This window comes from Parasteatoda tepidariorum, chromosome 7 (assembly GCF_982258835.1).
Source record: "Parasteatoda tepidariorum strain Cologne lab strain chromosome 7, Ptep-v5.0, whole genome shotgun sequence".
In the NCBI taxonomy this organism is placed as follows: Eukaryota; Metazoa; Arthropoda; class Arachnida; order Araneae; family Theridiidae; genus Parasteatoda; species Parasteatoda tepidariorum.
Window position 1 is genome coordinate 112,155,168 of NC_141761.1, and position 13,122 is coordinate 112,168,289.

Consider the following 13,122-nt stretch of genomic DNA (forward strand, 5'->3'; position numbering starts at 1 on the left):
CAAATATGTTAATTAATAATAAGTGCGGACGATATTTTAAGATACGAAATCAGACAAAGAAGCGTACTTTTTTCTGAATAAGCATACTTTTTTGTTGTTGATGGATTCGGATTTCTGACGCACAAAATACAGCCGCAATCTGGGAAATATGGTCCAAATAGTTAGGTCAGGAGAGCACTCCTAAATTTGGACACCTTAATGTTAATTTTACCATTTGCGTTTCATGCTATATCTCGAGAACTTTTTAAGTGAATAGAAAATTTTTTGCACACAATTTTGAAATTTGTCTATAAAAAGAGAATCCCATTCATAAAATAACTTTTTATTACTTTTTATTATTTTACTTAATAATGTTCGAAAAATTGTTGAAATGCAAAGTATACAATTTTTTACATAATTTTAAAGAATGCAATTTTATATGGGGAAATACAAAATGTGAGACAAATCGGTCAAATATTTTCTGAGATATCGATTTTTTAAAAAGTCAATTTTTAAAATTTAACTTCGCTGGAATAATTCGATTGATTTTACTCAAATTTTGTATTTGCCATGTAAAAAATACATTCTTCAAAATTATGAGAAAAATTGATTGTGTACCAATTCAAACTTTTTTTTGATTGCTATGAAATTAACTAATAAAACATAGTAAATACTCACTAAAAGTTATATTTTGCACGAAATTTTTTTTGGCCTAAATTGATTTTATGACTGTGTGCAAGTGTTTTTTAAGGCGGCACAGTACCTCATTTTCGACCAAAATATCGATATTTTTTTTATTACATTTTTTTAATGTTTGAACATTTTTATATACCTGTACAAAATTTCAGAGCGATACGATGATTTTCAAAGAAGTTATAGCCTTTTTTACTCATTACTGTCACTTGGCAGCTGTCAAAGTGGGCGTGGTTCAATGTAAACAAACATTCAACGCGCGAGTTTTCAGCAACAAAAACATAAAATAAATTAGCGTTGTAGAATAATAATCGATAAAAGCTAAGTTCTTATGATAGTAGAAGTAAGCTATAAGCTAATTGATTTCTAAAGAGATACTCTTCTTATAATATGTCCACATCTTAGTGATTGTTTTGATTTTGAGCGTTCTAATTCTACCCTTCTATATTTTTCTATAAAAACGGACTTTTTCAAGACCACTTGTTAATTATTTGTTATTTGTTACTTATTCTCGTTAATTATTTTGTTATCAATTTGTTTTTCCGTTAATTTACCCTTGTCAAAATGCCTCGAAAGAAACGAGCATGCCATGCTCATCAACAAAGCATTCTACAACGTTGGAAAAAATGCAAAACTGAAAATTCTGTAAGTTCTCTGTCTGAAAATAACACTACATTGAGAGTTTCGATTGCAAATAGTGTGACAATTTCTGCAAATTATAATGAACAAAATTTGGATTGTCCTCAATACATTCTTGTTGATATTAATCAGGTAGGCAAATTGTTTGATAAACTTTTATGTGATGTGTGCCAAAATTCATCACTAAAGCTTGTTTTGGGAAAACAAAGTGGATTTTGTCATGAAGTGAAAGTAGTTTGTGAAAGCTGTGACAATTTCAACAAAATAAACAGTTCAAGAAAAGTATCTGAGAACAGGGGTCTGTTTAGAAGAAATTTGGGTCCGTTAACGGACCCTTCACAAAATATCTTTTCATAAAAACGGACCCTTCACAAAATATTTTAACTTAAAAACGGACCCTTCACAAAATATTTTTCTTAAAAACGGACCCTTCACAAAATGATTTTTCTTTTAATCGGACCCTTCACAAATTTGTTTATCTTCATTATTATTTTGTTAATAGAATAAACCCTTTCCAGGGCAGAAAACAAGAAAGATGGATGTAAACGAATTAAGTTTTGTCTTCGGCAGACGATTCTTCCATTATTCGTCCGAAATGAATATTCTGCGTTCAGCAGTAAAGGCTAAATACCAAATATTTGTATGTTGCATCTCTAATTTAGAAGCAGCAATTGTTGTTTATTTTTTTAAAATTTAATTTTTTTAATTATAATTTTACAGTGTTGAGAATAATCTTGTATGTCTTCACAATTTAAAAACTCCTTGAAAAAATTTTTTTTTGCAATAACGGACCCTATTTTCACAAATTCATAAAAGCGGACCCTGGTTGAAAGAATGTGAGTAATTTTTTTCACAATTTCACGAAAAACGGACCTTTCACAAAATGTCTGGACAGACCCCTGGAGAATATTCAAAAACAGCAATCTTCTGAAAACTCATCTAATGCACATGATGTAAATATTAGATTTGTGCAAGGAATTCTGAGTCTTGGACTTGGATTTTCTGCATTGGAAACATTGTGCATGCATATGAATATGCAATTGATGTCTAGTAGAACATTTACTAGAATAAAAACCGAATTGGGTAAAACAATATATTCATTCACGAACAATTTGTTGAAAAAGATACATTGTGATGTGCGAAAAGAGTATGGTTTTGAAGATAGTGATGAACCTGCTAACATTGGAGTTTCATATGATGGAAGTTGGCTGACTAGGGGCCACTCATCTCAAATTGGAGTGGGATGTGTTGTCGATCTATTAACAGGATTTGTTTTAGATTTTGAAATTATGTCCAAAAAATGCTCTCAGTGTGAACACTCAAAAATTACACTTGGTGAAAGTTCAGCAGAGTTTCATATATGGTATGAGGGCCATGCAGAATCATGTAGTATTAATCACAAGGGATCATCTGGCTCGATGGAGGTAGCAGCAGCGTTAAGATTATGGAAACGTTCAGAGGAGAACGGCTTTCGATACACAACAGTTCTTTCAGACGGGGATTCGAAAGCCTATAATGAACTTTGCAAGAATAATATTTATGGTGCTAACATTAAAATTTCTAAAGAAGAATGCATCAATCATGTGAGTAAAAGACTTGGTACAGCTTTACGAAAACTTGTTGAAGAATGGAAAGCCAAAGGTGTGACCCTTGGAGGGAAAAAAAAAGGAAGCTTGAAACAAGATACAATAAAAAAACTTACACGTTATTATGCAAACGCCATACGCAACAATAAAGGAAACTTGACTGATATGAAAACTGCAATATATGCCACATTGTATCATAATATATCAACAGATGCCAAGCCACAACACCAAAAATGTCCACAAGGCGAAAATTCGTGGTGTTTTTTCCAAGCTGCACTGGCAAAAGGGGAAACACCAGGATCCCATGCACAGCATGTAAAAACACCTATCTGTCAGATGCACTTAGAAAAAATGATGCCAATATACCAGCGATTAGCATCTGATGAGCTTCTTAAAAGATGTGTAAGATGCTCAACGCAGAATCAAAATGAAACTCTTCACAGCATTATATGGAAAAAATGTTCGAAAGACTATTCCGCTTCTCTCGAGCGCGTAAAAATAGCTGTGTGTGAAGCAGTGTGTGAATTTAATGTCGGAACTCTAAATGCATACAAACAGCTAGCGATGGTCAACAATGTACCGATGAATAATTCTGCCATGTCCTTAGCAAATTTCAAAGACTACAGACGGTGCTATTTTCGAAATAAGAAAAAGACTGCTGCGTACATTGTGGCTCAGCAAAAGATTAAGCGGGCCCGAATCCAAAGAGAAAGGGCCACAAGGAAAAGCGAAGGTGTTTCCTACAAGGCAGGGCATTTTTAAGCCATTTCTTATTACTTGTATTGTAGAAATGTATTGTATTGTACAATGTATTCTAGAAAAAAAAGGAATGAGTAGAGCTCATCATTTCTCGTTCAAAAAATTGTCCAGTAAATTCAATTTTTGTTTGTGCCTCTATTTGTGGATGTAATAATTTATGTACCTACTATAATTGTTGCAGTTTTTAAATATTTTTTACAATTAGTTTGTTTAAAATTTCCTTAACACATTTTATATTGCTTAGATCATTTATAGCAATTTGTAAACAAGTTGAATATCTGGCTTTAATTTCTTTTCGACATACTATGTTATAAAAAAAAATTGGAAAACCACTATATTATTTTATTTCGAACATTGAATTCTGTGTGAACCACTTATAACTACAATATAACCAAAAAAATTAGATTGAAAAAGATATTAAAAAGTGCTTTTACTAGTAAAAAACCATGATATCTTCTTTCTCGGCTTTTAATTATGTGGTACTATGCTGTACTCGAAGTGCTAAAACTTTTTTAAAAATTAACTCAATGCTTTCAAAAAATTTTTGGGTACTTGTAAACATATAATGAATAAATATTTATATTGATTTAGAACATGTAATTGCTTTAAATAAGATTTTTCCTTGTTGCAGAACTTTAAATGTCTTTTTCTCAGCTTTACGTTTTAGAGCACTTTAATGTATTCAAAATGCTAAGGCTTTTTCAAAAATTAACTTAGAGCTTTGAAATTTTGTATGAACATTTAAAAAAGTGTGTTAAACAAAAATTTGTATGGGATAAGCTTTCTGACTGATAGATTTTTTCCGCCAGAATTTTAAAGTCGACATTTCTTATTTTTTGACATTTTTAATGTATTTTTTTAAATAAAACTTTTTTAAAAAAAATCTATGAATTTGATATCAAAATCCATACAATCACTAATACTACAAGATTTAATGAATAATTTAAAAAAAAAAGAACTGAAAAATTTCAATTTTTAAAAAAGCCTTAAGGTTTTTAAAATTTAAAAAAAAAATTGATTTTTTTAAAATAATTTAAATAACTGTGCCTTATAAAAAAAATTTTTGCCTCAGAATGTTTATTTAGTACTTCTATATTGGTATTCTTTTAAAATTTTTAGTCTTGAAGTTTAAATTTAGAAAAAATTATTTTTAGTACCGTGCCGCCTTAATTCGCTTAAAAATTTCTCGAGATTTGGCAAAATACGTAAAAAAGTAAAATTAACATTAAGGGGTCCAAGCTTTGGACCTTTCTCCTGACGAAACTATTAGGATCCTATTTCCCAGATTGTGGCTACCCCTTAATTTTGGAGTTGAGAAATCCAAATCCGTCGAAAAATATGCATATATTTATACAGAAAATGTACATTTTGTACCTCATTTCGTAACTTAAAATACCGTCTGCACTAATTAATTAGCATATTTAAGGCTACCCCCTTTAAACCATTAAGCTTGATTCATAGAACGCGAGGATCAAATCATTAGATCAAAAGTTATTCAGGGTGATCCGTTTATTTTTTTACGCACAGTACATGTACGTCACATGCGAAAGAAAAGTAGATGTTAATCACAAAGAAATCAATTGTAGTTAGTTGTCTTGTAGTAAATAGTATTTGGAGAATAATTTTGATTTTCCAGAAATAATTCAACGATGGAATCTGAAAAATGTTTCAAAGACTGTACCCTAGAAATCCCTAGAATTGTTTAAATGACTGCACCCTAAAAATGTTTTAACAATTGCACCCAAGAAACGTTTCAAAGACCGTGTCCTAGTTTATGTTTCAACTTTGATATTTCTGAAATTATTCATACAATTTTAAATAATTTGTGTAATACGTGTTATTTTCTTACCCATTCTAATATAGTAGTAATTTTTTGTGTAAAAACTAAGGTTATTCTTTCTGAAATAATATTAATTCTTTCGTCTTTTACAAGAGTTAAAACAAACGTCTCTTACAAGAGTTCTGTTTCAAATAATTCATTTAATTTTTAAGTAGTCTCTTTGGCACCCATTTATATTTCAGTATGAAAAATATTCCCAGCAGTTTCACCTAAGTTTCTTGTTAAGTAATTTTCTCTCTTTTTCTACTCTTATTAATAAAAAAAAATCCCTTGTAAAAATAATTTTAAGGAAGTGGAGATGAAAGAATGGTAAAAATAAAATATAATGTATTGCTTTTTTTTGTCTTTACAGTTTCTGTTCATTTGTGAAAACGATCGATTAGTTAGATGCCATATATTTTTCTTTACTTTTTGCAAAAACTGAAAGCGATAACTCATTTTAAGTTGAAATCGAATTCAGTTTTGAAATGTGAAAATAAAACTGTTTTAGATGTTACTTTCTTTTTTTATTTTTTAAAAAAAAATATCGCAGTTTAACAGAAAATATTTCTTTTCGATTATGGTTCCCATTTATTACAAAAAAACTTATCTTCAAATTCTTTATTATTTTATGCTTTCTAAAAATAATTCTTCTAATATTTTGAACTCTTTCCTAAATTTAATATGGCACATTACAAGAATTTTGAAAATGTTTTTCTAAGTTAAAATATTTTTTCTCTTCTGAATTTTAAGATACATTCTATTTTTTATACTTATATATTTGATTAAAAGATTAGAATTAGTTTTGATATTGATGTTATCGTAGATATATTTTCTGTTCAATTGAGAAATATTCTTGAACTGTCTCAATTTAAGGGAAAATATTTCTTCTCGATTAGAAATATCCTTAAAATTTTTTATTATTTTGTGTTCTCTATAGTTTTCTGTCTTTTTTTCTTCTTAAATTGAATATGAATAAGTATTATAAAAATATTTCAAATTCAAACTTATTTTTTTCTTTCAGGAAACTATATATATATGTAAAATGATGCAGTCGGACTCAGCAGGAAAACAGACACAGGATTTTAGTGAAAGCAAAATTATTTATTTAGATCATTTTCAAATAGATGATGAGCGAAAAGTGAAGTTAACTCCACCGGCGACCAGTCTTTTGGGTAGGGAAAATTTTGGCAAAAATCAGAACATGTCTCTATTTAGAGAAAAGAGTGATTCCCACGAAGATTAAAGGGAAAAATGTCTTTATTTATAATTATTCATATTTGAGCCAAAAATAGATTTAGGAACAGGATGTGGTGTTTTAAAAGTATGAGTAACTGTTTCGATTTGAATAACTAATTAGGATGAAGTCTTATAGCAGAGAAAATAACATAAAAAGATTAATAGAAGCTTTTTATGTTATATATATATATATATATATATATATATATATATATATATATATATATATATATATATATATATATATATATATATATATAATCTTGTAGTGCATCTAATAATTTGGCCTGGGACAGTATCATAATTTTAATACTAACAGATACCGTAAAATTACAGGGTCACTTTAATTAAATATTACTGTAAAAAGTGCAGTATAATTTTTCTACTGTAAGATGGAGTTTCTTACTGTTATTTTTATCCGATTGCAGTTTTTTAGATTAAATAATTACTCAAGTTATTATTTAAAATATGATTTTAACATTTTACAAAAGCAAAAGTTTTGAAATAGACACAAAAAAATTCAATTAACAATGGAACATACGTTATTCACGTACAAGTTGTTAATATTTTAAGTTATCGTGACCTCAAGTAATAAAAACTGAAGCTTACGAAAAAAATTCATAGTTTGTAAGAACTTAATTTAACTTTACACGCGAAGCAATGAAAAACGCCCTAAAAATTCAAAATGAGTTTAAACCCACATTGTAAAGAAAAATGTTGCTTGAAACCTTTACAAGCATAACATCTTAATGTGCAAAGAAATTTGTGTAACAAAAATTGAAAAATTTACGAATTAAGTTGTTACAATGTTTATTTTGTTTATTATATTTGAAATGCCTCCAATAACTTATGAATAAAAATCAAAACAAATTTAATCATTAACAAAACAAGTACAGCTAAACCTTAAACAAACTTAAATAAAGTTATCAGACATTATATCAGAAAAATCATTTGACTGACTTTTTTGTCCCTTTTAAACTACATTTGGACTATAAAGAGAGCTAATTATTGAATTTTGAGTTTATTCTGCTCAACAATAGAAAATAAGTAGTTTTAATGCCATATTTATCTAAGAATAGTTTATTAATTTAGTAGAAGAATTTTAATAATGCAAATAGTAGGCATACGTTTGAAGAATTATCAATATCATATTCAACCATTCTATAAAATACCAGACGAGCAGCTTTGCTTCATGCACGTGAATCTACAGAATTGAAACTAAATGTGCTTAACCCATATTTGGCCATAGGTGTCCAAACGAACCATTTAAATAAATATTTTTTTGCGAACACTGTGACATATCTTTTTCACTAAATTTATTTTTCTGCTATTGTCTACGGTCCTAAAAACATTCATAAATTATTAGTTATTCAATTAGAGTAAACACTTTCTGTAGAGAAATTTTTAAACTATTCAAGTTTTTTTTAACTTAAAACGGTTACTGACAAATGAAATTTTTTGAAAATGTTTAATTAGTCCTTATGAAATTCATTATATATCTAATGATGGATTAAAGTTGCAAGTCAGTAAATTAAAAAAAAAACGATTGAAACAAATTTCATAAAAAACTAGCATTCAACTAAATGGTTAGTCCATTGATTTACACCATTTTATTTCTTAAAAAAAATATGATTTTTTTTAAGAATTTTTTTTGAAAATATTATTTTTTTTAAATTTTTTTTTGTATGTCTTAATGTAATGTAAGGATATTTCAATGAAAACAATACCACATTTAATAAAATGGGTTAAAGGACTTGATTTTCTCCAAATTCCTATTTGTTAGAGAAGTATTGCGATTGGAGGTGTTTTTTCTTGTGAATTATTTCACACGAATTTGGCCCCTTAAGTAATGAAAATTAATACATTGTAGTAGGAAAATATCTTTACCTCAATTAATATCTATATGAGTCAATGTCGAAAGCAATAGAGATAGATATAGGTAGAGATAGAGAGAGGGTAAAATAGATTTGGACAGAAGTAAAACACAACATTTAAAATGATTTTTTTAAAAAGACAAAAACTCAATGCAACAGAAATGTTTCCCATTTCAATTGTTATAATGACAGAAATTTTTTCTCTGTGCTTCATTAACGAATAAAATTTTATTGTTTCATACATTCGATATTCCTAAAAATAATTTTATTTTTAAGTACATTTCATTATTTCTCCCCTTCACGTAATTGTCCGTGTTCATATTAACAAAATATTACCTGAAAAAAACCTCCCTCCACTTCTAAAGCATACAAATCGAAAATAACAGTAGAAAGTTTCGAGCGCTCAAAAATAGGTATCCTTTTTCAAAACTTGCCAACGTGAAAGATTTGAAATGTAAAACGTAAAATTGCATACCAAAAATAGGAAAATTAAGAGAGCAATAATAATTTTTTAACCCTTGAAAAATATCGCGGGTTATTTCCGCTTTGTATGTTATTGAAGTGAATGAAGTTTTATATCAAGTAAAATCTTTCCGCTTTAGTCACTTGGGATCATTTATTTAATATTAACAAACTATTCTACAGAGCTGTTGTTATTTAATATTAACAAACTATTCTACAGAGCTGTTGTTATTTAATATTAACAAACTATTCTACAGAGCTGTTGTTATTTAATATTAACAAACTATTCTACAGAGCTGTTGTTATTTAATATTAACAAACTATTCTACAGAGCTGTTGTTATTTAAAATTAACAAACTATTCTACAGAGCTGTTGTTATTTAATATTAACAAACTATTCTACAGAGCTGTTGTTATTTAATATTTTATTTTATTACAGTCGTTGAACAGCCGATGCAATTTTTGGGTTTACGACCACTAATGTTCCACTCCGTAGCCTTGCAATTTTGAACTAATCCAAAAGACAAGGGAACTCCCGAATCAGTACCCCCAGAGGTATTGATTTGTTGTGGGAACAAGGAGGACTTTGAGACTCGACAGATTTAACGTGCACCAGTCACCATTTACTGCATGTTCAATATAAAAAAAGTTTATTTATATAGTATAGATACTATACCAATATAATACTATACCAATATAATAAAATTTATAAATAAAGTTCTTGAAAATTCCATTTCCGCCATAAATATAAAAGGGCTATAACTAGAAAATTTTATAATCTAGTTATGAAGACAAAAGAACTGCACACTTACAAAACACACAAAACTTTCAACCCTAAACAAGCAAAACCTCAGGTAAGAAAAACGTGATAGGGATTATACTGATTTCTTATATTTTCTTTATGTACTACATTTAGAATATACAAGCTTAAAATTAATTATCATATTTTATTTTAATTTAGTTTCTCAAGAAAAAAAAGATAAATACTTTTACTACCATTTATCTAATAATAGTTAATCTATCAAGTAGAAAGATTTTAATCGTTCAAATGGAAAGCATTAAATATCTTTACAGGATCATCAATCTTTTTTTTAAAATATTTTCAGTAAATGATTCATTTAATTTTATTTCTCGTCAAATCTAGTTAAAGTAATTTATCATTGTTTACTGTAATTACTTTTCTAAACTACTTTGGATTTCCCTTCTTAATGGATTTCCTTTTATTTTTGTTCCAGATATTCAATGAAAGTAATTTTCAACTCAAAAAATCTTTCAATGAATAGTTCTGTTTTTTTTTTCTTCTTCTAAATTTAAATTGATTTAAAGTCAACGGGATTAATTGTTCTTCAAACATTATGATTTAAAGCTAGATAATCACATAATTTTTAACTATTTCAAAAATACTTTTCTTTCTGACTATTGTTTAATTTTTTACATCTTTGCTCCAGAGTTCAACTATACTAAGAGTAATATTTAAAAATACAATTGTTTGAACTATACACATTCAGCAGGGGATCCCGTGTTTTGAATTTATGTATTATCTTTACTCTAGAGTTTAACTATACTAAATGTAATATTTAAACGTATATATTTTTTTTATATTTTGGAACTATACATATTTAACAGGGGATCACGTGTTTCGAATTTATGTATTTATTTACTATCTTTGCATTATTTGTATCTATTATCTGTATTTATTTATTATCTTTGCTCTAGAGCTTAACTATACTAAATGCAATATTTAATACTATAATTGTCTGTATTTTGGAATTATACACATTTAGCTGGGGGTCACGTGTTTTCAATTTATGTATTAGATCCCTACATTTGTAACAAAAATGTTGAATTGCATTTAAATTATTTTGATTTTTTGATATTATACCACTAAATATACTTTTAAACAGACATATTGTTAGTTTTTAAAACAATATGCCGTTTAATTTTTATTGGTTGTGATAGTTACGTTATAGTCAATTCTCAGTTTTGTCAGTAAACAAATCATAAAGCAACTTCATGCAACTGAAAAGAAGCCTAAAATTATAGCAAAACTTTAGCTTTAGATTTAGTTTTGCATTAAAAGAGTTCAAGATGGCTTCAAGTACGCATAGTGATGTAAAGTAAATCAAGAACAGTTGTAGTGTTTAGAGAATCGGACTCTCTCAAATCTATCTATATGTCGAAATTGAGGAAGTAGCTTTACTAATGAGTTTATGCTGAAGCCAATTCATGGTGTTCTGAGCTAAGATGTACTTTCACTCTTGTGGTGCTCTCTTGTTAAGCGAAAGGCTCACTTTCCTTAATTCGTCAAGCGACAATGGCTGCCAATCTTTGCTTGCCCAAGTGTCCTTAGAAACAACTACAGCAAGCTAAATAAGAGCACTTTTCCATTTATAGTCTATTAAATCTATTTTATGACGGATTCATGATCCTTTTTTAAATAGTTCTACAGTTCCTGGCCAAATTATTAGACGCACTATAAGATTCTCTCTAAAATCCTAATTATCAGGTGATACTATTCAGCTGTATTGTTTTTACGTGACTGAAACCGGTTTGCACTTGTTTAAGTTAGTGTATCAATTGGTTAAATTGGGTGATGTATAATATAAATTCGATGATTGGATAAATTATACCATAGAAATATAAAATATTTATTATATCAGGTGTTATATTAGTATATTACTCGTATAATAATTAGATCAAATTATTAGACGTACTGTAGGTTTTCAATAATGACATGTTTTGCACGAGTTTATCTGCAATATTTATGTATTTAAGCATATATGTAATGGGTTTTTATTCGGGAGATTTTTTATGTACTTCCTTTTTGTATTTATTTTCAACGTATTGCATTACGATGTTAATCAATTGATACACGAACGTAAGCAAGTGCAAACCGGTTTCAACCGCGTCAAAGCAATAAAGCTGTATAGTATCACCTGATAATTTAGATTTTACATAGAATCAGTGCGTCTAATAATTTGGCCAGGAAATGTATTGATAATTTAGCTAAATTAGACATTGCATTACCGTTAAAATGCTTCAAGAAGAAATCAACCGGTTTTAAAACAAATCTGAAATGAAATTCTGATATAAAAAATAATAATTTGTAGAAGACAAAACAGATTTGATGTGAATTTAGATAAAAGGAAACTATTACTCTAATAGGGATTCATAAATATAAGAAAATGTATTTATTTTTATATCTCTTTTTGACTTGTCAAAATCTTCATATTCAAATTTTAAAAATCTTCATTCAGAAGTTGATTCAATTCTTTAAACAATTCTTAAAGTTTCTAGTCCTTAAAAAGATTTGAAAAGAAACTATTTCAAGTTATATAAAATGTTTTATTCCATTATCGAAAAGAATGAAATGGAACATTTTTATCTTCTATTGAATTGTAATAATAAATTGTCTTTCTTAGTGCATCTTATTTTATTGATGTGTGATAAGGGAAAAAGATAAGTATTTCTTTGATTTAAAATGTGCAACTAATGCACTCATAAAATAAAGCATTTTAAATCATTTAACTCTTTTGAAAAGTTCTCGGGGCAGTTTAATGATTAAGAAAAATTTAAATGCTACCAGATCGTTTTTCATATATAATGAATGGCTTCTTCTGTTCTTTTTCTTAAACATTTCACTATAAAATACTTTACAATATAAGCACATTAAAATGTAATTTGAAAAGCTATTATGCCATTATTTGATTCTGTAATTCGATAATTTTTATTAAATACATGTTTCAAAAAATGTGCTATAATAAATAAAATTTATTTGAAAAATATCATCATTTAAATGCATTATTAATAGATGCTATTTTGTACTTTCAAAGCTATAAAAATAATAAAATGAAATGAAAAATTTCAATTGCTACTCCTTTCAAGTTGAACAGAAAAGAAGGAAATAACTCTGACTTAATCAAATCTAAACCAAAAATCACAGGACTCATTACCCAATTCAACATATTTGATAGTTTTCCATTGATGGAACAACATAATCTTGATGGTAACCACCAATAATTCCATCATGAAACATTATATTTTTTGATAGAGAACAATATAAGTAACGATC

The 13,122-nt window shown here is 27.9% G+C and overlaps 1 protein-coding gene across 1 annotated transcript; it reads left to right on the forward strand.

Moving 5' to 3' along the window:
• The first annotated feature begins 1,070 nt into the window (after window positions 1-1,070).
• On the forward strand, window positions 1,071-9,781 carry LOC147807394 (uncharacterized). The gene is made up of 2 exons (XM_087168485.1): window positions 1,071-6,650; window positions 9,490-9,781. The coding sequence occupies exon 1, from the start codon at window positions 2,334-2,336 to the stop codon at window positions 3,657-3,659; it is 1,326 nt and encodes a 441-aa protein (XP_087024611.1). The 5' UTR covers window positions 1,071-2,333; the 3' UTR covers window positions 3,660-6,650; window positions 9,490-9,781.
• The last annotated feature ends 3,341 nt before the right edge of the window (window positions 9,782-13,122 follow it).